The sequence below is a fragment of the Tenebrio molitor genome, chromosome 1, assembly GCF_963966145.1.
Source record: "Tenebrio molitor chromosome 1, icTenMoli1.1, whole genome shotgun sequence".
Lineage (NCBI taxonomy): Eukaryota > Metazoa > Arthropoda > Insecta > Coleoptera > Tenebrionidae > Tenebrio > Tenebrio molitor.
This window is the reverse complement of record NC_091046.1, coordinates 23233598-23261307: the sequence shown is the minus strand read 5'-3', so window position 1 is coordinate 23261307 and position 27710 is coordinate 23233598. Positions and strand designations below refer to the sequence as shown.

Genomic DNA, 27710 nt, shown 5'->3' with positions numbered 1-27710 from the left:
CATCGCGTTCCTCTAGTTCTATATCCTGATCGTCTGATAGATCTTCAATTTGCGTCTGAGCTTCTACAAATTCTTGCCATAGTGACTTTACTCCCGCAATTCGATTATTCAAAATTGATAACGATTCCGCTTTGTACGCATTCGTCAAAATGTATTTATTGTGAAGTAACGTGAGACGGCTCTTAAGTCTACCGCGTAGTTGAACGAGCTTTTGTAATTGTCCGGTCATATTAAACAAGGGCTTTGATTGACTTGTGAAGAAACAATAAACAGGTAAAAGCGTTAAGGAAGTAGGACTTACTGTGGACCACTAGGATTTTTGGACCTGTTTCTCACGTTGCTCTTCGAAGACGATGATGATGTCCAGGTGGGGAGTGGTGGAATTTCTTCGCTTACACTGCTGCCGCTGAACCTGGAGCCTTGATTGATTCTCTGCACGTGATTCTCTTCCGTATCGAGACACTCTGGCTCGATATTGCCGTGTTGAAATTGGGAACTTTTCTCACAAATCCGGCTCGAAGGACCATATGTTAGTTGAAAAAACTGCACTGCTTTTTCTTAACTTTAAATTTGGACTTGGGGGTTGCTTTCCGTACAATTAACAAGGCAATAGAGATAAAAATTGTAATTTAATTTTACTGGACACGTCTGTGCCGCTTCACAAATGTACAGAGAATGACAATTTTACCTGACCCAAGGATTAGGTATTACACTGCAGGTGTTTTGGCGCCAGGGCGACAACCCGCCCTCTGTAATGGACTTACAAATAAAAGTTACCTGCAAAATTGCAGAACATATGCTATGGTTTAATGGTCCGAGCTATTTGTTACAGAACACTATGAGTGGTTGACTGAGGGACCAACATATATGACCGAAATTCCTGATAAAAAGAAAGCTTCATGTTTAGTATCATCACCGAATCATTATAACTTAATTTTACAATTAATCGACAGATTTTCAGACTTTCATAAGTATATAAAGTATATAAAGCAAAAGTCAAAGTTTAACGCAACAACAATTACAGTCACAGATTTGCACGACGCAAAAAATAAAATTCTCAGAGCAGTACAAGCGACAGAATTTGCGCACGAAATGTCAGATTTGAAGAACAATAGACCAATAAAAACAAATAGTAAATTATTAAATTTAAATGCATTCATTGACTCCTCAGACATAATCAGGGTGGGGGGAAGGTTACATAATGCAAATTTGCGTTTCGAAGCGAAACATCAAATTGTGTTACCAAAGAACCACAAACTAACACAATTAATAATACATTCAGAACATTTAAAACAATTGCATGCTGGACCACAAGCCACTTTGGCGAGTGTGAGACAAAATTATTGGCCTTTATCAGGCAGAGATGCTGTACGTCAAGTACTATTTAAATGTATAAAATGCTTTAGAGCTAGACCGACTGTACAGCAGCCGATCATGGGCAATTTACCATCCAAAAGAGTGCAACCGGCGCGGCCATTTATAAATTGCGGAGTGGACTATGCCGGGCCAATTGTAATCAAACAATCAAAGGGACGAGGCAAAAATTCGGTCAAAGCTTACGTGGCATTGTTTATATGTTTAGCAACAAAGGCTATTCATCTAGAGCTGGTAACTGATTGTAGTACAGAAACATTTCTTGGGGCATTAAAGCGATTCATCGCGAGACGAGGAATGGTTTCGTCAATTTACTCAGAGAACGGTACCAATTTTATAGGGGCAAATCGGGAATTAAATAACTTAAGAAAATTATTCATATCGCAGGAATTCAAGTCAGATGTAATTAATCAATTATTAAAAGACAAAATAGCTTGGCATTTTATTCCACCGCGATCACCTCACTTTGGAGGTGTTTGGGAAGCAGGCGTGAAGTCCTTTAAATACCATTTTAAACGTGTAGTAGGTGAAAACTGTTTAAGTTATGAAGAAATGTACACCTTTTTAACGTTAATCGAGGCATGTTTAAATTCACGACCGTTAACGGCACTTTCAAACGATCCCTCTGACCATTCCTTCCTCACCCCTGGCCACTTTTTGATTGGAGAATCATTAACTGCACCCGTGGAGCCTGATTTGTCAGAAATAAAGATAAATCGTTTATCGAGATGGCAACTAGTCACCCGCCTGAAGCAGCATTTTTGGAAACGTTGGAGTCGCGAATATCTAGGGCAACTTCAACAACGTAACAAATGGGCAACATCGTCAGCACAGAAAATCAACATCGGTTCCCTGGTTGTCTTGATTGAGGATAACACTCCACCATTGAAGTGGCCTCTAGGTAGAGTCGTCAAACTGCATCCAGGAAAGGACGGCATCACCAGGGTCGTGACCATCCAAACCCAGGGCGCCTCGACTGTTAAACGTGCAGTGCAGAAATTATGTGTCCTACCCGTGGACACCAGTGACAGTGCCGCGGATTAAGAAAAACTGTGAGCGCGCATTATAAACGAAGATCCAGTGAATGTGCGGTCCAAATGACAATGTTTGACTTGATTTATAGAAATGTATTTATGGTGTTGATTTACTTTGATTGTGTGTTTAGTTTAAGTATTAGAATAAGGATTGCTCATTAATCAATTATTTCAAAATTTCTTGAATATTAACATATTTATTTAAGCTTAAGATTTATCAATGTTTTTTCAACAGTTTATTGTTCATCTCATGATCACAGTAATATAGGAAATGTATGTGTACATGTAATTAAATGAACCCCTGAAGGTGTTCATGGGGGCCGGCATGTTCGGTCCCGTTAGTCGGTACCGCTCGGGAATTGTCGGACGGTACCGCTATCCACCCTCTCAAGGGGGTTGCGGAAGTTGCGAGAGTCTTGTGACTCGCCACTCTCATCTCATCATTCAGTAAGATAAGTAGTCATGTAACAATTGTAATAGTACGAAACATTAAGTCAGTACCACGGTAGAGAATAATATAAGCTAAAACGACGAAGCGCCAAGCAGTGACTCTCGAGTGGTAGACGATCATGTTAGAAAGAGACGGAGAAGGTAGTGCTGCAGCGGCTCACTAATTTCGGCGTGTAAATTAATATAAAAACCCAAACAAGGATTAGATAGTTCTAGAATAGGTTTGCTGGTAGTACCATAACGGTAAACGACATTATAAACCAATAAGATGACGTAAAATAGTGATGTATCTAGGCAATAGGTAAACCTTTTAACGTTTAACGTAAATACGGCAAACGTATTTCAAAAATACTGTATTAACTAATGGTAGGTACCTCGCATATTAACTATTCATTGTTATTGAATCTCTTATTTCAGTTTTCTTTTGCATCAGTTTTTGGGAGTAAAGGTTAGAGAACAAAATCAAATGAAAATGAGATTATAAAAATATTAAATATTTATTGCGCTTGACAAAGTCTTGACTCTTTTGTAATTTTGTAATATTATTTTTTGCATAATTATAGTAATGAAAGTAGCACTTTTCTAAACAAAAAATCGTAATGAAAGTTCCACTTTTTTTAAAAGAAAAATTGTAATAAAAGTAGTACTTTTTGCATCATTTTTTTCCATCTCCTTGGAGATGATTGGCAAAGCACACCTACTTTTTTTTAAATTTTTCATAAATCCTTTTAGGCCAAATTTCTCAACTTACAATTTCCAAAAAATAGTGTGTATAACACGTTATGAAAGTCTCTTTTTTTCACTCATTTGCTTGATTAAACTGGAAATTCATAAAAGAAGTAGGTATGACTTTCATAACTAGTACAAATAACTATTTATTCTTATCACAAAAAAATAATAAATTAGTTTTGACATAATTTCTTGTTGATGCATTTGACAGGAAAATTCAAGTGCATACTATATTTTTAGAGAAAATCTCGTCTATTGTTTGGTCAAATGCATCAACAGAGAGAACGTATGTTTAAATATGCACTCTATTTTTAAAAAAAGATTGAAAATTGCTAAAGGTGGGTGATTTAGATCACCTCCGGATTTTATGTTGGTAAGAGCGCTATTTGGCATCTTGAGATTCTTGCGACATGTGTCACAGTTACTGTTTTTATAACTTTTTTTTACAAATCAATCCGGTCAGATAATAGATTATACAATCTACGGTGTCTTGATCAAGACTATGAAAAATCATATCATTATCAAATTGTTCATTTTCCTTATCTGTATCAGTTTTTTCAATAAGCAAATCTATTTTTTCCCGAATTTTCTCTCATTGATTTTTTGATTTGACTTTTCTTCGTATCGGAATCTAATACTAAACAGTTGCCGAACTGTGATGACTTTAATAAATTTTAAGTTGACAACATGCTGTACAACTGGAAAAAACTTGTAAACGTCGGATGATCGTTGGCCCCTCCAGCTTGAGGTACAAGTGCCAAAAAATCTCTAAAATAAATGTTAAATCGGAAATACTTTTTGAAAAGTAAAAAAAAATATATGCCAGTAATGGTTCTAAAAAAAGAAATGCACAATCTCTCTGTGTGTACAATACCCAACAGATAAGCGAAATTTCTTTTATATATGTAGTTATGTATTTTACCGGTTTCAGTATAGTAAGCCTTGGTTTACATTCACAAAAGTTGGATGGTAGGTGAGTCATAACTGTACTAGTACAGTTATGCTGTAGGGTAATCTTGCCATAGTGACATGTCAACAACAATCAACAAATGAAGACAATATCTAACTTTATTCATTTATTAATTCAAACAGACGGAACTAAAAACAAAAAACAATAATTACTTAAATAGACGGAACTCTGCCATAGTAAAAATGAACTGCACTTCATAGCATGGGGCATCGGGTAGTCCTACCTACGTCCATAATGATGAGGGGCAGAGGGGCTATATTTCTTCGACTCTATAAACAAAAAGATAAATACGCTACGGAACTAACACTACGAGCACTTACCAGTTCATGAAAATACGCCAACATCACTCTCATTTACACTTGTAACCTTATTTATAGATCCTGCCTTTCGATTTTTCCGGTATTAAGCTATTTAAAGCTTGTTCTTCTTCATTTAAGACGTTTTCTGGTAAAACACTATCATTCAAACTCATTTTGCGAAATGTCTGTTTGTATAAACAACCAAATGTAACTATGACACTCGAACATATCATGCAAACGCGATCAACTCAATCTATTTTAAGACGAGTGTTGGGATTTAATTGTTTTCAATTCTCTTCGGCTCATTCTGAAACCGGTAAACTATTGAACAAATCGCGGATGTTATGAATCATAACAACCTTAGATGTCTTAAAATCCTCGCTCTACGAGCTCGGATTTCAAACCGACATCTGCGGTAGTTACGATAGTCATAACATCGCTAGGTATGTTAATAGCTATAAATAAAGCAAGTAGTTTTGTAACTAACATACGTACATACATTCCTTAGATTACCTCGATCGGATCCTGATTAAACTTATTGCCTAGTACGCACTGAAATCCACAATAAGTTGTGAGTTGACTTAATTCAATAGTGGATAAAATTGTAACGCGGAAACCTTCCGTGGTACTTTTTGTTAGAAACTGATTTTTAGTAATTTGTCCATCTACGACCATTTTTTCTCATTTATCTAAGTAATTCAAATTTGAATTCAATATCTGGAAATATTCTCATTTATTCGACGTACACTTAGGTATACCTCAAGTTCCTTGCTATTAACTCTGATAGCTTCTGCAGGGTGACGGCGGTTTAAAGCATCGAATAAATCATTTATTTTTTTCTAAATAATATTGTTACATCTCAATGTTTTAAATAATCATCCTTATCCTTATGATATTTTAATCCATCCGCTACTGCATTACTAAATATCTAGACAATCCTTCAGATTTTTTAATGCAAACTTTACTGTAACCTTACTTGTGTAGCTAATTTGACTCGTATTTTATGTAAACTAGATGGTTTTAAATCCCTACCCGTTATTTTACGGCAAATTTGTAAATTGTCAGGCAAAAAATGCAAAAAATAATAGCAGTTCTTCGTATACATGCATCGGGCTAAGCACTACCTTTTCCATCCTTTATGTTGATCTCTCACTCGCACATGTCTAGCGTTCGAGGGACAAAATCTCAGCGCTGGACACGCTTCGTCGTCTTACCTATATTATTCTCTACCGTGGTCAGTACCGAGAGTACTACTACTGCTCGTCAAATATTAGATGGCCGCTGAGATTCGGATGCGCAATGGTAACGGTAGGAGTGGGGACGTCACTTGTTCGAACGTCGTAGCAGTGGACACACTGGTACACTCCAAACCATGGCTTTTAAAAGCAAAGTACGAACAACTTTTTAACTGGCCAATTATTATTAAATAAAAATTGCAGATCACAAATGCGTTGAAGACCCCCAATACGACAGTACAGATTACAAGATTAAAATTTCGTCGACAACGATGAGTTAGAACAAGTCGATTTCTGTCTCTGAGTGTACTTTTCAGAATTTTACCCCACTTTACCGCTTCACCTTGTCGCATCTCTGTTCCACATCTTGCATCGCACTCCCTCTTCTGCGCATTCTTAGCGGCCATCTAAGATTTGACGAGCAGTACTATGTACGAAAGTAACAAGTAACAATTACACGTAGTATAAGTAAACTACAAGTGCAGTTTAATTGTTCCCAATTGTGGGAACTGGTCCTTCGAGAAATCAAAACCCCCTACGTCGCCGAACGCGTCGCAACATCATTGTCAATTTAATCCTATCGAAATGGGTTGGGGTATTGCCACAAGATAAAAATATTATAAAATATTCTGGTAAGGACGAGGAAGTGCTGAACGTATGGACTGAAGCTTTGAATCAAATAACACCAAACTAATTGTAGAAGCATATAAAAAAGAAGTGATACTGGATGAAGTAAGACCGCTTATTATATCGTTGGAAGAAGAAGACACCGACGAGTGTTATTCGGACCCCGAAGATGAAAATTAATTTCATTAATTTTTATAAAATTCAAATAACGTCTATATTAAAGTTGCTTTAAATTTTAATTTTTAAACTTCAACGTAATCTACTGTTGGGTGCCGCTGAAATAACCCGGGGCGCTTTCTAATGTATTGCTTGACCAGAATAGCTTGGCGGATGAGATACGCACAAGAGGAAACGAGCGAGTCTCTGTAAGACAAGGATATGGCTACGCTTGAAGGTACGGTACACTCAATGAAGCAAATCTGCTCAAAACAGCCCGGACATGCTGTTCAGTTTGAAGCTTGAAGCGCTTATTTTCGCCAGTTCGTACACGATCTAAACACTTCCAGACCCAACAAACAAGTGCGTTCCGCTGCGAGAATGCATTTAGCGCATAGCCACTGGCACAGCTGCGCCGGCGCGTGGTCAGAAATTGCGGCGGCCTCAGATATCAGGTTCAAACGTGCAAAATAATAGTTCTTTTCGATATAAGGACGCTGTCACATCATTTTTCAGGTCAGGTCAGGTCACGTCACGTCAGGTCAGGTTAGGTGTAGTCGGCGTTTTAATTTTCAATATTTAAAATCTGCGCTTAAACAGTTAGGAGCGGAGCGTGCTTTGGCTATGCGCTAAATGCATTCTCGCCGTTCCGCTAGTGGGAGGGATTTCAGTCCACTGCATCACCCGCCAAGCTGTTTTGGTCGACCTGTACCTGGGTTCAACCCCACCCACGACGGCCAAACTCCAACTGCAGTCCCTCCCTAAGTTCCGTAGCAACGAAAAGTGGACTCTATTGTTAAAAATACAGAGTGTTTTCGAAGTTGAGGCGTTCCTTTTAACATGTGATAGTATGCGTTGTTCTAAAGAGTTTTAGCCAAAATTACCTTAGTAAAATGTGTACGGCAATGAAGATACAATAAGTTAATTTTTTTGAAATTTTTGAAACCGGTCCTGCTCAAATTTACACTGAATTGTTAGAAACACGACCTGCTAGATAGTCAGAGTGTCTATAGCGGCCTGGACGTAGATCGAAAAATCCTATTGTTCTCATGATTCTGACATTTGGGGTTGTTTTCGGGGGTTGCTGTTAGCAACTAACTGTCATACTATCAAATGTGTGACAACGTCATGTGCATCGTGACAATGCAGTGCAGTGGACATGCAGTCCACACTCCACAAACATGTATCTGCATGATACATGCGTCATGCGTTGTGGTCCAGTGATAAATGATACTTTATTTTAATTGTAATTACAGTTTGGATATTCTAAATTGGCAGAAGCAAGATGTTGCGCACTGATTCGGTTGTGCGGAAGGCACAAAGTTTCGGCGCCGCGTTTTTTGAAAATATCTTGGTCAGTGGCGAGTGCAAATTCATAGAATAATAATTTGTCCAAAATTATATAATTACATTCAAAACTGTACAAAACTTAAAGTATACCTTCCACTCATTTCCACGAATGGCACGGATTAATTAAGCAAATATAATTGTTTTGTTACGGACCCATCTTTATCTGAAATGATCCGCTTAGAAAATAATGTACCTACTGCAAATCCAAGATTGAGATTATAATTTTAATATTATTTCAGAAACAGGTTTACAACTAACGGAACTTGTTGCTGCTGCATTTACCGCAATATCGGTTCTAATATGATATGATAAAAAAGCCAGTTCATAAACACTAACACCAAAATACTAAAAACCAGAAACACCAAACAGAACTAGCATCAACTAAATTAATAAAAATTTTGTTATTAAAGTTACTTTTAAACTGTGAGACTCTTGACATTGCACTTTGACAACTTCACTGAATTCATTACATTTGTTTGTGAGGTTATGATTATTTAGTGACATTCCCCCCTAAAGTGACGCCGTAGAGATCACAGGCACTAAAGCTTCGCCCAGGCAGATGTATAGTGAAATATGTCAATCATCAAGACGGCGGTGGTTAGAAATTAGAATTGCCAAAAAAAAATTCAAATGAGCATGGACGTTAATCAAAAATACTGTCACAGTGTTCATCTAATTAGTCGGAATGGCTTATCACTACGAAAATAATGAGCTCACAGATGTATGCGCAATGTTGTCACTATCAGATACAGCTGCGGCGTCCAGAGAGTACGCAAAGCGATTTCCAGAAAGACACCATCCTGGGCCACGTCAGTTAATTAATCTAGTACAGTGGACTCAAAATTTTAGAAAACAATAAAAATATACAATCAAATATCTCTGTTAATACAAACATTTTACTAAGAAGATTTAGGCTAAAATTCTTAAGAATAATGTATAGTATAGTTTTCCCATTTATAATTTGGTTTTATGGCAGTTCAATTGTAATTATTAGGGGCTGGGGCTGTGGTTTTGGCAATAGACGTGAAGATATTGTAGCTTGGTCAGACAACAGATAACAGACCTTCTTTTACAGTCCTAGGAATTATGGCGGTAGTTACCTATTGTCGGGGTATTTGACTCCCTGACTACAGGGCTGGTAGTAAAACCAAATTAGAAATCGGAACACTATAAGTCCTGTTACAAGGAACGCCTCAACTTCCAAAACAGTCTGTATACAATGTTTTCAAAATTCAGCTTATGGGAATTTGCGCCTGCTTAATGGCTTTAGAATACAGGGTGACTTTGAAGGTTGTGCAGATATTTGGACCTATGATAGAACCCCACAAAAAGTAACGATTGAGCCAATAATGCCTTATGTTGATATTTTTCGAGAAAAAGGAGCTCAAAGTTTTCCAAAAACAATTACACTAGACTTTGATAAGAACATCAATCTTAACGTCAATTTAAATCACAAATGTCTTTCACCAACCTGGAGAAAATCGATATGGTTTTTGATCTGTGGTGAAGCCCGTGGACATTCAAAGCTAGCACGGCAAATCTACGGTGAAAGGTTGCTTCAAAGGATATTTCCCAATGGGCTAACCTTTGTAAACTTTATGCAGCATCTTCGCGCTTTCGGGCGTTTCGAAATGAATAAGCGTGATCTTGCCCGCCAACGAGAAGTTGCAAAAGAAGATATTGCTCCTGATATCCAAGAGCGTCACTTCCAGGAGTAATTTTAATTAACGCGTGGGTTGAGATTGTTGAAAATCACCTCGTAGGTCCCTATGTTTTACCTCGCCGTTTGAATGTAGACGGTTATCTTCAATTTTTAAACGAAGTTTTGCCAGAATTACTCGAGGAAATTCCCATAGCAATTCAACGAAAAATGTGATAAACTTCGTCCAGCAAGAGATTGGGAGCTTTTAAATTGTAGACTTGTAATCCAACACTATATTGCACTAGAATACATTAATTAGAGCATAATTTCAGGGCAAAAATTTTGCTGCTTGAAGGGTATATTTCAAATTTTACGTGCGGTGCGCTAGGAACAATTGCGGCCATGGAATTTTGGCCGTCACTTTCATGACAATTAAAAAAATGGATGTAGTCCATACTTTATTGTCACAATGACTTTCGGAATTGACATCCAAAAATTTGTCAATGTCATACTTCATTCAAATAGTTGCGAACATGCTACCATCACCTAGAAGTTTTTCTTGTGACGTCAAAAAAGCATTCGCGAGTCAAAAGGTGGGTTATATTCAATAAAGGCCAGTTCACACATATTTGTCAGTTAAATGTCAGTTGTGGCCAAGATTCCATGTCCGCAGTTGTACCTTCATGATTGATGCACCGCCTCATTTCGTTTAAAACGCCGCGCCGCTCAGCAAATTCGTGAATTCTGAATCGAGTTCGGCTTTCTTGAACATGTCGTACTGAAGCTTTCATTGCAAGGGATGGCAGGCATTTCGAGCAACTTCTTTGATTTTTCATTTCTTTTTTTGCTCACAATTACAGTATTTTTACTTTGTTGGTTTAAGCATTTGTTGTCTTCTGAATCCGTTGCAAGTACAATTTTATCATCACTTTACAAATCTTATCAAAGATTCATGATCAAATTCAAAAAACGTAAACGATAAAACTCAAACATAACCTCGAGTGACATAAAAACTTGACTTTTTAGATTCCTCGTTGACGCCGCCAAATTTGAAATTTTTCAGCGTGTTTACAAGATTTTCTTGTAAACCATTAACATTTGCATAAGGCAAGTTGGGTCATTTTGCCATCTTTCAACACGTACTATGGCGGCCAAAAAATTTTGGCCGTCACTTTCTTGACATTCAAGTAAAGTGTAAATAGACCTTTAGGAATCGTAACCCCACTTTCGATTCTTGTCATTTTGACAATCAATTTAAACTGTTTGAAGCTCAGATATTCCAAAAATCCGACATGAATAAACAAAATTAGAGCAATCGTACATAGATAACGTGAAGTAAACGTTCTGTGTAGTAGAAATGACAAAATAATTTTGAGTTTTGAAAGTTACCATCCAAAAAATAACGTTCATAATCAAGAGGGTAATCATGATGACAATAAAGTTCGGATTACAAATTTTTTTTTTTTTAATTGACAGACAATGGCCAAAATTTTCTCTAATCTCTAATCGGGTCCTGCAATGAATGAAAGTTAACTAGTCTAGAATATTTTACTTAAAATATTGTACCTACAGGTTAATATTATACACCGGCATTGACACCAATAAGAAGGTATACCTTAATAATTAAGTATAAAGAACGGTAATGACAATGTACCGATCGAAGACAATTGTTTGTTCTGAGAAATCCAGAGAACGCTAGGACTAGGAGTCACTCATTTCCTGGAAGTTCAGCTACATTGAAGATTGTGTCGAAAAGAAGATTCAATTTACAAGAAAAATTCCTCATGGCGTCACAACTGAAGAATTTTTGACAATACAAATGTCGCGGCAAATCCGCTAATATTATTTCATTGCAGCGGCAAGGAATGCCGACTACAAGAGTCGTGTGAGTTTCCAGAAAGTGCTAACATCTTTTCTGCAATTTCTGTCTACATAAATAAAGAATTTTCGAAACCAGAGACCTCAATATGTAATCAACAAGACAAGGAAAATCCGGGGTATGAAAATTTTCACAATTCTAATGTCGCGGCAAGTCTGCTAATATTGTTTCATTGCAACGGCAAGAAAGGCCGACTACAAGAGCCGTGTGAGTTTACAGAAAGTGCTAACAACTGGTCTTGTACTTCTGTCTACATAAATAAAATTATTATAATAATCTCATGCATGGCTTAAGAAATCAAATATTCATCCTGAGACTGAGGGTTTTATATTTGCAATACAAGATCGTGTTATAAATACAAGAAATTATAAAAAACACATATGCGGTTTACAATCGATCATTGATAAATGTAGGATTTGCGGAACTGAAGGGGAAACCATTGAACACATTATTTCTTCTTGCACCGTTTTGGCTCAAAGCGAATATAAAAAACGTCATGATATATTCGCAAAAATTATACACATGAATTTAGCAGTTAAATTCAACTTATTAAAGGATACACAACCACATTACATTTATAAACCAGAAAGTTGTTTAGAAAATGACAATTACAAATTATATTTTGATCGTACAATGGCCGGCAAAAAAAATTAGCCATCACTTTTGTGTCACGTCAAATTCCAAATGTGTAATTAATGCTTTTTTGACACTGACATTTAAATGATGGCTAACTTTTTTTGCCGGCCATTGTACAGTTTTAACTGACATTCATATTCAGCATAACAGACCAGACATTATTATTTTAAATAAACAACAAAAGCAAGCATATCTTTTAGATATAGCTGTTCCAAATTCACACAATATAACACAGACATACAGGGTCTCCCAGAACTGGCGGACCAAAATAACACGGTGAAATCATTATCTTCTGGCAATAATAGGAAAAATATTTAAAAAAATCCATCCTCATTGGATTTTAAAATGAGAACGGTTTTCATTGACCAATCGCGTGTAGATATAAAATTACCTTAAAAAATTATATTGGTAACTATCGAAACAAATTTGATTGTTGCAAAGACATTATAATTGAATATTATGTCATAATAAATTATTTCTGACAATTCTGACAAGTCATTAAAAACGTGTAATGTTTACCACTTCAGAATATTTTGATATGCTTGTCTTATATGGACAGTGTGATGAGAGTGCCACAGTTGCTCTTCAGGAGTACGCAGTTCGTTTTCCCAATAGGGAACATCCTAGCAGAAATACTATAACCTGAAAAATACTATAACCTAAAAACGTCCGTCATTGCACAAACAATGCGGATACCCAACAATGCATATGCATCATTTGAAATGTATCCACAGTTACAAATAAAGCAGGAAAACTAATTAATAGGTAACTTAACATCAACAACAGCATTGGTCAGTTTAAATTGCTTCTTTCCTAATCACTATTTAAGATAGATTTTTTTAAACATTTTTCCTATTATTCCCAGAAGATGATGAATTCACCGTATTATTTTGGTCCGCCAGTTCTGGGAGACCCTGTATAACACAAAAATTAATAAATATTTAGAACTCTCCGTTGCTATGAGAAATCTTTGGAGTTTAGAAAAAATTTCTATTTTACCACTTATAATTTCAGCAACAGGAATAGTACCGCAATCGCTTTTTAAAAATTTGAAAATTTTGGACTTAGAGAACACATTGGTGGTTGAAATTCAAAAAGGTATATTATTATACACATGTCATATCGTGAGGAAATTCCTTAACATTGACACAGAACATAAAACACAAAAAAGTCTAAATGTGGAGGCAAGACGCCGGTAATTATGTTGATAAGCACTGCACTATTACTTGATAGTATTATCCGTAATAGTGTATGTACTCCGGCAAAATTGCCGTGCCGCCGGGTGGAGGTGGGATACGAGAAATCGGGAATAGTACCGCAATCTCTTTTTGAAAATTTAAAAATTCTGGATTTAGGTAACTCATTGGTAGTTGAAATTCAAAAAGGTATATTATTATACTAATGTCACATCGTAAGGAAGTTCCTTAACATTGACACAGAACATAATAAAACACAACAAAGTCAAAATGTGGAGGCGAGACGCCGGTAATTATGTTGATTAGCACTGCACTATTACTTGATAGTAATATCCGTAATAGTGTATGTACTCCGACAAAATTGCCGTGCCGCCGGGTGGTGGAGGGCTCAGTTTATCGATTAATTTTGAGTAAACTTTACTTACCGTTCTAGAACACCAAAAATTACTTACCGTCCAGTTTATCGTTAGCAACGAGTAAGCAGAGCTTACCGTCTTGGAAACAGACGTGGTGAACAAGCAACTAGAGTACAATCGCGCAAAAACGATTTTAACGAAAACATTTCAGAGCCAGACGCAGAGTGGAAGCATGAGACATTAAAAATGAATAGTGCTCAGCCCCTTCAGATATCTATCTTAAAGAGATTGAAGCTAACATTTTAAATAGATTAATTTAAATTAAAAGTGGATTTATCAACTTACGGCAAAAATCTCCCCAACCATTCGGTAAACTGGCCTCTTCTAACTGTGTTTTAACGAGCTCTACTAAACCGTTCTAAAAATATTTAGCTGTATCAAGGCGATCTTCATTTACCAGGCCATGACACTGACTAAAGACAGTGTGCTATGGAATGGCCTACCACAGTTTGGCAACATTGCTGCACCAACATTAAGTGAAAAATTCGAAATCCACTAAACCTGTCATCGTATTTGTATTTGTCAAATATGAAACTGCTTGGTTATAAACTAACGCGAGGTGGGCATTTCCAATTTAAATATGTATAACAATTTTGTTCTCCCCATTGTCTAAATCCCACCCCATTTCTAGTAACTTGCTTCCCAGTTTCATTTCAATATTCGTTTTTAAAGCCAAAAGATTTTCCCCAGTGATTGTCTCGTCATTACTAATTTTGATTATTTCTTCCCAAAATGTAATTTCTTCGTAATTAGAAGTTATTGGCATCTCGTTTGACACAAGTCGCTTCATTTTGTCCCCCTTGATATCTGTTCCCCTAAAATATTTAGCACAAGCATGGCTACTTTTGCGAATTCTTCACTCTTCGATTTTTAAAATTTCTTTCCAAATTGGCTTCATTTTCTCATTTGATGGTACCTACATAATTTGAAGAAGAAGACGCATAATTTGAGTTGCAATTTGGTACGCAACACTAAAATGACATTTTTAATTCACTTTGACGAATTTGACCAAGGACTTGTCAAAATTTATTTTAAATGTCGAATTAGTTTCAAAATTTTAGGAACATCGTAGCTCATGGAATGGCCTACCAGGGAATGTGGCAACAACTGGCCTGTAACTTGAAACCGCCTTGGCTGTATCCATACTTTTAGCGACTCTGTATAATATTCAACGTGTGTCAGAATTAAGTATTGTAAAAGGTTTGCAGATATCAGCATTGACAAAATTGTGGACATTTTTGTGTTCAGCTAATGTTTTTGACACTACTATTAACATTTAAAACTTTTGTTTAATTATCTTTCTTATTTCCATTGATGTAAAAAAATCAAATTTTACCTATGCATTCTTCAAATAATTCCAGTATGTTGCCAATCTTTCCAGCAAAAAAGAAATATCTTAGAGAAAAAAGAGCTTTATTTTGACATTTTCCTTATGTTCTGTTATTTCTACACAACAACGTACTCGTACTGTTGAGTTATGTCACAAATTTTGGGACACTCTGTATTGTTTATTATTATTACACATGAAAATTAAGATCAAATTACCATAGATTGGAGAGAGATGCTATAATGAAATAAAATTTGTTCTTATTTACCTATTGAACGTTTTATCGCTTAAAGTCTGAAGAGGAGATAACTATATTTTACTTTTTTAGGGTGCTTAAAACATTTTTAAAACTTTCATCAAAAAAACAAATTCAAAGGTAAAATGTGTGACCATTGTTATTATTGGCAGATTACTGATTTAACTTAACATTAACACTTGATGATTCAAATTTAAATAAATTGCTAATTCACCTGTTAGTGTTTCTCTTCTAATATTTTCAACGCGTGCAAATTTGTGACAAAATTTTCGCTAATTTAAATTATCACGGTTTACCTAATTGTTTATTACTTACTTAGTCTTGATAACTTGAAAGCGTCCGCTGTATTTATAACATCTACATAGGCTTGTAGTTCGAAACGTCTGGCAGTTACGTTTTGATTGTGATTGAGCATAGCAAATTTGAATGCTGTTTGAACTTCATCTGTACCTTGCTCAAATATAGCACCTGAAAATCAATTAAATAATGTAAAATCAAATTTTGCAAAAGAGACAAACATTGAACTACGATTATTTTTAGTTTAATAATTTTCTAGTTTAATAAGTTTATGTACGGACAACATACATACATACATAGATATATACATACATACTGTCGCGAGCAATAAATTTTGGTCGTCAATGTCATTTCAAAATTTGGTTAGATTGTCACAAATTTAAAAAAAAATCCTGTCTGATTATGCCCATGTCAACAAAGTATCAAAAAATTGAGAAAAAAATGACAATTAATGTCATACAACATGATGATAGGTTATGATATTTACGACTGTTTTACAATGGAGCATTTTTGATTGCGTCAAAGAATGACCTTGACGAGCAAAATTTATTGCCACTGTACATAACGTTGACTCAAGCGGCGATGTCAAATTGCAGCGGGGATCGAAGGTTTTAAAATCCCAATTACCAAACTGCAGCGCGCGGTTAGTTTGGGTCTTAATAACCTAATGTAAACTGCAGCGCTTACAATCTTAATAAGGGTCGGCTTATCATTTAGAAATTTTCAGGTAGCACTGCACTTCTCAGTTCATTACGCAGGTGTACATGATGCTCTTGAATCGATTCAAATTAAAATTAATCGAAATCAGGATTTTCTTCCGGTGAATGACAAAAGAAAAACATTATAATTTTTTTTTGCCACAAAAATTTGAAATTTTTGTCAACATCGTCACAAATTTACGCGGACAGTATGTTTTCACACTGTACAAAAATTTTTAAACAATTATTTACTGTTCACGGATATAAAAATGTACATTATGTGCCTCCTTCGTCTCGATTTTTCAAACTCTTTCTCGATTCTGTTACATATAATGCACTTCCTAACCTTATATCCCAATATACTATTAAAATCGTTCTACTGAAAAATGAGGGTTTTTGAGATGTGTCACTTTTTTTGTGCACCAACGATATTTCTGTTTTTCAATTTATGTATAAATAAATATCGGGTGTTCAAATGAAAACATGGGTTGGGGAGGCGTTGGAAACCGTCAATTGTTGTGCTTTTTTAAAGCGTAGATTAATTGGAGCATGTTGACAGCTAACCTAAAATTTAGAGCCAAAAAAGAGTTTCTTTTTTTTCTTTCTTTGCAATGTTTTACATTAAAAATAGAGTAACTTAACGATTCGTATTCTCGAAGCAAATATCTAAGGGCACCCTTTGCTGAAAGCAAACATGTTCAATTATGTCCCGATTAAACATAATCAAATGTCATTCGTGTCAAACGGCGGGAAATTCAAACTTTACACTGTTCTAAACGGTTTAATTTTTCCAACGCCCACTCAGCCCAGGATTTCATTTGAACGCGCGATATAATTTACCTTCCAATGATTTCGAAGAAAATTTTGTTTCCCCTTACTATTCTCTTTTCCGAAAATTGCAGACTTTGCAGATGTTTAATTAGTTACCTCCTTAAAAGTCGGAGGTAAGGGATAGTTATTACATATTGATAATCGTCTACCTGCCCACTCCCTGGGGGGTAAAATGACAAGCGCTGCTATTTACTTATTTGAAAATCAGTACCTGCTTCCCCTAAAAGATTAAGACTTGACCGCCGCTGCAATTTGATACTGCCCGACTCAAGTTGCAAAAAACCATTTTGCATTTGCAACAGCACTTTTATGGTATTAGTCATTTGAAATTACTTTAAAGCTGTACTTATATGGAAAATATTCAATCCAAACTATGATTTTGTGGCCTTTTTGTGCCTTTATTTGGTTTAAAAATATTGAAAAAATGCTGTTGCAAATGACAAGTGGTTTTTTGCAACTTGAGTCAACTATACATACATACTATCGAATTCATGAAAAACCATCGCCGCAATCCGGCCCTGCCCTTGCCTATCATCAAACTTTAGAGTTCTGGGAGTACTATACCTTCAGGTCGGCTTTATACGTCATATTTCCGAAAGTTACCCTATTATGCTTATATCGTGTGATCAACGAAATTTGTAATTTAATCAGTCTTGGGAATGAAACAGTATTTCTTCTCTGATTGACATACTTACCGGGACATTTTTTTAATACTGAACATAGGCCATACTTAGGGCCAGTTTCATAATAAACTTAAAGTAGGCTTTATCTTAACGTGATTTTAATGGATTGTTTCAACAATATGTTTTTATGGTAAATTGTAAACTTTAATGTTAAAGTAACTTTAGGCTGATTATGAAATTGGGGGTTAGTCTCTATGTTCAATTTCAAAAACGCAGATTAACCCTTGGAAGACCAAGCTATTTTCGGTTTAATTTGGAACTAAGGGTGGATAAAAAGTGCCACCACTTGTTTTGAGCTGTTCGTTGCTTCAAATGGATTAGACAAAGTGGGAAAACATGTATAAATCACAGAAACGTAAAAATGAATTGTTGAATGAATATTTGCGGCTTCTTCTTCAATTTCCTTTGCTAGTCCACGATGTATCGAATAGAAATATCATTCAAAATTAAATTTTGAAATAACGTTAAAAATTGTTCCGATTAATGGAATTGGTCTATCGGGATAAGTGTTTGAAAAAACGTCACGCACATTTCTTATGCTCTGATTGGCATGATATAAATACCTACATTATGTTTTTTTTTAAGTTTTTTAATTCATTTTATCTCAATAATAATGCAAACTTGACAATTTTTTAATTGTCAAGTAGTTATTTTGACCTAATGTTGGTTACTTGATTACAGTGCATATTGCATTGCATTGACATGTGTTTTTTTCGGCGGAGACGAGTTCCTCCCGGTACCCAAAATATCCTAATCTTGAATGCAGGTAGTGAAGGGTTGGGGATTAGACTGCATTGCAAGGGTGGTAATTATGATCTGCACATTTAAAAAATAATTTTTATTCTAGTCATCCTTCCATTTTTGCTTTTTTAGATGTACTTATGAGTTTTCAAACATATACGTATAGCAAAATTCAATCTGCAAACAGAGGAATGAAAAAGTTGAGAAACGACGTAAGAAACAAAAAGGGGACATTACAAAAATTAATAGGAAATTGTGAGAATGGAATACTCCATAGAATAAATTTTGTACAAATAATTTCTTATCATGATAAACCTATGTTGTAATAATATTCCTGAAAGTAAAGATTTTATTTTAATATTTAGTAAGTTTTCCTTTATCTTGCACTCAAAAATGTAAAAATATACCTGTCGCCTTCCTTAATCCTTCGACAATAAGCGGGAGCAACTCGTCTACAGATAACAGCTAAGTACCGACCACCTCTGGTGTAAACTAAACCGCTGGGAGGAACTCGTTTATGACCGTTTTTTTAAACTGAACATGGGAAATAACTATGGACTACGTTCAAAGTTAAAACAATGTCTCGCTATACTGCCCCAAAATTCGCGGAACAACTCAATGAGGTAATGTCAACTCATGTTAGTAAATTAATAATAAGAAAAAAAATTACATCTATACCTTTTAGGTTTGTAGATATGGGGGCTCAAAAGTTACAGCTTTGATCTCGTTTATTTTAAATATTAAAAAACATTTTGACTATTTGTCTTTTACTGGCCAGTAGCATAATAATTTTGAATGATTGTGATTAGGCTTGCAATTATTTACAGCATTTCCAAGAAGTAATCTTATGTTCGTTTTACTTCAAATAACAACAAAAATGAAATATTTGCAGACTATTGGAATACATAGAATGTTTTTAAGTGTTGCTACATTTAGGGCCAGTTTATAGAAAGAGAATTAAATATTTAATTCAAATTGAATTTTTATCCGCGATTAATCCATGAATCCGAAACTTTGATTGGTTCAATCTGATACACTGGTCCTTAGGTCCTTATTTTCTACAAAAAAGTGGATTGATTGTTTTAAACGTCTTTCACATCAATAATGTTGCATTTACCTAAGGATCGTAGATAAAGGTAATTTTTTTCTAAAAATTAAATTATTGCCATTTTGCAGCAAAGTATTTAGAACTACCACAACGACCTAACCTTACCTTCTCGCATTCACGGTTTCTGGCTGCTCAATACTATAATACTTACATACTGCTGCAATTTAATAAAATAAACGTCTACGTAATAACTTTTTTGAAAATTTACATACTTCTAGTAACTAAACCGTGTTTAAAAATTATCATCTCTGCCATAATTTTTTATTTTTTTTTTAATTTTATCTGGAAATCAATCATATCATATCGACTCGATTACAAATTTTCTTGATTACACTATATAAGCTCAAAATTTTCGTATTAGGATGAATGCTTTTTTATAAAATTTTCGTTAGGTACTGGTTGCATTTAAATGTTCAAAATGATAATTATAGCAACTGAAATTGTTCACACAAGTATTAGGAAGTTCATTAATAATGATGGTTTTCATGTAGATACATTTTAATTTAATTTTGTTAAATTTATCTTTATCACATTCTGATATTGTACGGTAGGTATATTTGAAAACGTAACTTTTTCTACAATTGCAAAATTTCATAATTGGTAATTTTTAATAACACGAAATATAAATATAAAATTAACTGATTTAAAATTAATTTTAAAATACTGTAATATGTATCATTTAAAGATTCATTTTTATTCTGAATTTCTTGTATATTTTTTGAAATAAATAAATTAAGTACATCACATTTTTTTAAATATCTAGAACAAACGTTTATTACCGGAGAAAAACTACGTGTACATTGACACTATATTTTGAGGTATTTAACCATAACCATTTCTATAACATCATACATTTATGCAAGAAAAGAAGAGAATATTTTATTTACTTACCTAATGGAATTTTGTCACCTGTGGCAGATACACTTATAACAATAACTGTCCACAAAATAATACTTTTAATATTAGTGACGCTCATGACGCTCATCCAGCCTCGCTAACTCCGGACCAAATCTAACAAAGCGACGCCCGACATGATGGCGCAGACGCAATTTCCTTACGGTGGCTTCGATCATTTCATTTTATATAATTGTTGGTTACAACATATAATTCTTTGCTGCAGTAGTTATAAAATTTGGTCGTGCAAATTTTGTAATATGAATCCAACCACCTACGCATTTTCCCTATTTTATTTTAGCTGGTCTTTCCTTGAGAAGGTTGTTATAATACTTCCTCGTTTTGATCTGGTACAAAAAGTCAAATCAATGTACTGTAAACAGTTTATGAGTTACTATGATTTCACTTTTACACAACCACGAATTTATTGAATGTAATAACAAAAAAAATTGAATAAATGTTGTTTTTAAAAAAAATTAACGTTTAATGTTTGAATACATAATCGAAATTTTTTGCAAAATTTTATTAGTATAGTTAAAAGTTTATATCGGGTGTTTTTTAAAATTTCACCTCGTATTAGGTGTTGAAGAGTCGTTTCTGAACGCACCACTGGTGTAAAACGTAAGATTTAAACAGCTGATCCGTAACCTGTATAGTGCGTTCACAATCGACTCTTCAACGCTTACTATGAGGTGAAATTTAAAAAAACACCCGATACTAATCCATTTTTTGCACGGTGCATTAACTGACTCACTGGAAGTGTGGCAACGTTGAAATCAGCTAAACAAATAAAACGAACTTATAGCCGAAATTTTTTATAACAGAATCACATTGTAAGACCAATTTTTGTTTCCATCGTTCTCGTTAAGAGAATTGCTTGGGATGAGCAGTGGAATTCAGTCATCTTCAATCACGAATCCCGGTTTTGTCTTGGAATGCACGACGGTCGGCGCAGGGTCAGGAGACTTCGCGGCGAAAGACGCAATTTTGCTTTTTCTGTTGGTGTAATGGTGTGGGGAACATTTTGTTTTGGAAGCAGGTCTCGTCTAGTCTTTATACAGGGAAATATGACAGAAGTTCGCTATGTCCGGGAGGTTTTGCGGCCTGTTGTGGTGCCTTACTTTCGAAGAGTAAATAATCCTCTATTTCAACAAGATAACGCGCGGCCGCATATTGCCAACGTTAGTACAGACTTCCTAGATGACTCTCAGGTGGATTTACTTCCCTGGCCTCCGAGATCTCCTGATCTATCCCCAATCGAGCACGTGTGGGATTTAATAGATCGAAGACTGACGAATTTGCACAACCCTCCGATTACTGTGGCTGCACCATTACATTAACCACAGAGTTGATATAAAAATTACTGAAAACATGTACTTATCTTTTAGGCACGTAACACATCATTTGAACATCACCTTGGAACTGCATTTAACATCGGGTGTTTTTTTAAATTTCACCTTATAGTAGGCGTTGAAGAGTCGATTGTGAACGCACTATACAGGTTACGGATCACGGATCAGCTGTTTAAATCTTACGTTTTACACGAGTGGAGCATTCACAATCGATTCTTCAACGCCTACTAGGTACGAGGTGAAATTTAAAAGAACACCTGCTAGATTGTCTTCGATGTCGGGTAAATTTTAATATCGCAGCAGTACAAAAAAAAACGTTACATTTTAAGATTGTTTTTATTCGCAACAATAATACAGATTACAAAAATTTTTCAAAATGTATCAATGGATACACGAGCACGACATAACCATGATCATGCTTTCTACCAAAAATGCCAGGCATTTCACGAATCATTCTATAGGCATTTTTTACGCGAACACGAAGTTCCTCTACACTGTTCACATGTTCTGCGTACACCAATTGTTTCATGTGGCCTCACACAAAATAGTCGCAAGAATTTAAGTCCGGTAAACGAGGAGGCCATAGCACTGGCACGTTTGTTCCAATCCATTTGTCGTAATAATTCTCATCTAACCAATTCCTCACAATAACTAAAAAATGTGGGGGCGAACACTCCAGTAAAAACCATATATTACGTCCTACTCTGAAAGAACTTCCAGCGTATTCTTCAAAAAGTCCAAATAATCTTGACCTCTTTAGCCGGATGCGGACCAATCAAGTGCTTATTTACTAACGATTCCCACCCAACAATTTATTGAAAATTTGTTTTGAAATCGATATTCTCGAATTGCATGCGGATTTTCGTCACTCCAAATATGGGTAGCGCGGCTGTTATGTACACCTTCACAAGTAGTGCCTGTTTCGTCAGTTGCCATCACGGATTTGATAAATTCATTATCACTACTGTGTTGCTGAAATAACCATTCGCAAAAATGTACTCGCCGAGGAAGATCTTTAGCTTTTAAAGCTTGTACTCGTTGGTCATGATTAGAGCGCGGATTTCTAGCTGTTATGCCATACGTGATTTTTAATAGCAGGGTAATTTTAAGTTCATATATACAGGTGTCCCCAAAAAAAGTCCATAGCTCCCTTATTTAACGGAGGATTTTAATTATCTATACACCAAATCAAATGGTTGTTAGTAGGCTACAAAACGACTTAATAAATTCACATATAACTCCAAGGGCTTCAAGGCTAAACTGTCAAAACATTTTTTTTCAAATGGGATTACATACTTTTTTTAGTAATTCTAATTGAGATTTTAATTCTAAAAACAACAATGTATCACAAGTATAACTTCACATAAAAAAAAATAACACTAACTTTTGAAACAAATGACGAGCACCAAGCGAAAAGCTATCAAAATGCATTGCGTTACAATGTAATAAGGTAGCTGGAAAAACAAATAACAAATAATAACATGTGGGATTGCGCAGATATGCCGCCAATGTTTAGCGCAAAACATAGAACATAGACGATAGTAGCGATTTTTAATTTTTTTTTTGTGAATTTTTGGTATTTAAGTGTATATTTGTGATACATTGTTGTTTTCAGAATAAAAATCTCTATCAAAATTACTAAAAAAAAATATGTAATCCCATTTGAAAAAAAAATATTTTGACAGTTTACCTTTGAAGTCCATGGGGCTATACTTGAATTTATTAGGCCATTTTGTAGCCTATTAAAAACCATTTAATTTGGTGTACCAGATAATTAAAATCTTCCGATAAATAACGGAGTTATGGACTCGTCTTCGTTTTTGGCGACACCCTGTATATCATTTGTAATAAATGGAATCATTTGATGAATTTTTTTTGTGCCTATTTGCTTATTTTTTATTTTTATGCATTTTTTTTTTGTGCTTTTTGTGCTTATTTTAATAATTTTGTTGCATATTTACGCAAAATCGATAAATTAAACTCAGTTTCAGGAAAGGCAATTTTGCCATTTTTTTTTTGTTCTACTCATATTTAGATGCTTATTTTAATAATAATTTCGTTGCATATATTTACACAGCAAAAACGATAAATTATACCCCGTTTTAGGAAAGGCAGTTTTACCAGCCGAAGATGTTCTTAAAAATGTTGGGAAGCTTCTTTGAATATGTCGATGAGCGTGCGCTGACTTTTGTATCGGTGAGGCCGCTTTTTTAATCTTTTTCATTTTCCGGCGACTTCCCGCAAAAATAACAACATAAAAGACACATCGTTTTTTATGACTACAAGATTATTTTCGTTTTTCGTGTCGTCAGTGTATTTTGAATAGAACTAAAAGAAGCATCTTAAGAGGGACTCAACACTTTACTTATTTCTTTGTTTTTATTTTGTGTTTTTTGGTTTGCTATCTTGAAAAAAATGTCTAAAATTAAACCTACCGTGGACAAATTATACAAGGCCATTCGGAGTTGAAATTAGTATTTTGTAGATTAATTGCGAAAAAAAGTATAATAAAACGCAGAACTTAAAAACTGCAATTCACCAACAAAATTTACGAAAAATTAAATGTCAGACAAGTATTCAACAAACGTTGTTAGAATCAATAACTGCTACACACCTATTTCTTCCAATATACCCCTTACATAACTATATGCCATTCACGATGTTTTGGCATAAGGGGAGGCCATGGAAAAAGGGCATTTAAGTTGGCAGTAAAACTGTCTGTTGAATTAGGTTATGTTTTTCTAAGTTTGAGGTTATAAACTGCGTCATTGTCTAGTGCATTGTTGTCAGTTTTACTAGTTTGCAATAGAACAATACTCACACATTTTTAATCCAATTTAACAAAACAGGAAACTGACTTGAACAGACTACAGAATAGTAGGGACCGGAACCGGAAGACGAAGTGGCTCCTGTTAATTTATGCACCACTTAGATAACCCACCTATACAGTGTCTTAACCAACCAGTTAGTAACTTCTCAATGAATTTTTCATTTTAACCAAAACATTCCTAGAACTAGATTGTATAAAATCTTGTACCTACTTATTAAGCCTTACTTTATTCGAATCTTTCTGCAAAATATTTACTCACCCATCGTCTATGACAAAAAAGAACAAAACTATTCAACTTCCATAATTTCATTAGAAAATTCTGAATCATCATTACCTGCATCAAAATCCCAATCAAATTCCGAGTCACATTCTCCTAATGAAATTATTAAAGGAAAAACCTTTTCAAATAAAAGATTTCACATTAATTTTGCCCAATCTTCCGAAATAAGTTGTTCCCAATATCTACAAAAATGTTGGCAAATTTCAGGAGTACATTTCAAAATAGATTCAAGCCATAAATTCACAACTCTATCGCGAAGTTATAATAGGTCTTACAAAACCCCTGTGCCATTTCAATTGGGTCGTTGTTTCTTCCTTCACTATCCGTGCTACATACTCGTATTTATCTTGTACTCACCTACGATTCAATTTATACAAAAAAAAACTTGACTTTATTGTAACTTACTGAAAATATGTTCTGCAGTCTAATACAAACACCATTAATACGTTTTAAAGTCGCTTCATTATGATTATCGTAAATTCGGCAACATGTTACGTTCATTTTGATAGGTCCGCATGTCAGGCAATTTAGTGACAGTAGAGATGACAGAAATCAAACATGTATCCAACGTTAAAAAATGAAATCACAGCCTCCCCTTATGCCAAAACATCGTGAATGGTATATAAATGACACCATATTTGATTTTTTTTTACAAAAATACACCAGCAGGCACATTCTCGCAGAATCAACTATTCAAAAGAATTGTGTAGATCTAGTGTACAAAGATGTATGTACATACAGTTAATTTCAAAATTATCGAGTACACCTCAAAAATCAAGAAGTCGATTTATTACAGTTTTTTCCACATGTAAAGATGCCTTTTTGAAATTTGAGTGTCACATTTTTTATATAGGTTAGGTAAGTTTGACAACATAAAATGTCGTTGATTTAAGAACACCATAATAGTGTCTGTTTTATCCTCTGCACGATGCTCTTGGCGATGTTATAATAGTGGGCTACCCTTCGAATCGACCACCTTTCTTCTGGTTTGGAAAGAATGAGCACTTTCGCTTTTTCAGTTAGATTAGATATTTTGTTTGTCAAAATTGACATTGATCATTGACAAGAAATGTAAGTGCTTTTTACACTGTAGAAAATTAGGTGTACTCTATAATTTTGAAATTAACTGTACATACATGGTGAAATTAAGAAGACAGTAGGAAATACGAGATGAAAGATTTAAACTTTTACTACAAATATCTGAAATTTTAAAGGTATTTTTTTGGGTGGCAATGTTATTTCTAAATTTAAATATGCTCCAATTACTAGTGTAAAAGTAGAACGAAGTTTTTCTCCATTTAAAAATATGTTAATCATTCAATAATTAGTTCTTTCAAAAACAAAAAATAATTTAATTGTAAATTAATAGGCATTTTTGTAGTATTTTTCTATAATAGTAGTTTATTTGACGAGTTTGTGTGTAAATTGGGCCTTTTTTGGCATGCGTGAGCCATTTTAAAACACGAGTGAAACGAGCGTTTTAAAGGCCCACGAGTGCTAAGAAAGGCCCAATTTACACACGAACGAGTTGAATACAACGTTTTTTTGTTCGACGAGCCCCTTAAAGGCTCCAAATCGCTTAAAACCTTTTTTCTAACACTAATATCTTATACTGTTTCCATGGTGCATTTGAGCTCACACCTTATGTTTCCCATAAAATACGCTTTTCTCTATAAGACACGTCGTCAATAGCAACGTATCTTATAGAGTCATAAAATACGCTCACACATATTATTCAAGTAACATTTTATTCATCATTTTTACAGTAATTATCACAAAAGTGAAAAGTACAATTATTGAATTGGAACTGCCATATTAGCTTCGTGCTCTTGTTCCTAACATCTTCTTCTTCAACTTCTGCTGTTTCATCCAATGCAAGTGCCCGGCCATCGAAAACTGCCAATCTTTACATTTTCTTCAAATGATTCTTGCCGTAGTGTGAATTAACTTTTAATGAAGTTCTACACACTTACCCCATATCAAGAAAAGCCAAAATGACATCTTGCGTTACCTCCGTGATGCTTTTTTTATTATTCCGGCCTTGAAACGAAACATACACCTTTTCGTATGCACTTTTAGACTTCATTGGTAACAAGTTGCCCCTTTTTTCTTATTTCTTCTGGAACGTTTTGGCACATTTCAACGATGAAAATTGTTTTTTTCCAAATTTGTTGATATTATTACCATAGTACCCACGGCAACCTCCGCATTTTGTGAATTGTGACGCGCCTCGAATAATTTCTGAATTTATTAAAATTTCTGATAAGATGTTAGTGTTAGAAAAAATCTTGAAGACGACGCGTGTTTTATAGTTTAAAAATCTCGATCTATTAAATCCTCGCTCCCTGCGGTCGCTCTGATTTAAACTACGATCTCGATTTTTAAATCGTCTATAAAACCCTTGTTGTCTTAATAGCTAT

General features: G+C 34.8%; 1 protein-coding gene and 2 long non-coding RNA genes across 3 annotated transcripts in view; all 3 read right to left on the bottom strand.

The window, feature by feature from the left end:
• Positions 1-20980, bottom strand: part of LOC138123046 (glutamate receptor 1-like) — a 100700-nt gene extending 79720 nt beyond the window's left edge. The window contains exons 1-2 of the mRNA XM_069037565.1: positions 20826-20980; positions 15892-16044 (exon numbers count right to left, since the gene is read on the bottom strand). Coding sequence (XP_068893666.1) covers positions 15892-16044; positions 20826-20919 — 247 coding nt within the window. The 5' untranslated portion in view covers positions 20920-20980. The remainder of the gene's footprint in view (positions 1-15891; positions 16045-20825) is intronic.
• Positions 1-26411, bottom strand: part of LOC138123422 (uncharacterized) — a 273107-nt gene extending 246696 nt beyond the window's left edge. The window contains exon 1 of the long non-coding RNA XR_011156781.1: positions 26030-26411. This is a non-coding gene — a long non-coding RNA (uncharacterized lncRNA). The remainder of the gene's footprint in view (positions 1-26029) is intronic.
• Positions 26412-27017: 606 nt separating this feature from the next.
• On the bottom strand, positions 27018-27710 carry LOC138137539 (uncharacterized). The gene is made up of 2 exons (XR_011161781.1): positions 27264-27710; positions 27018-27205 (listed from the first exon to the last, which is right to left on the bottom strand). It is a non-coding gene; the product is annotated as an uncharacterized lncRNA (long non-coding RNA).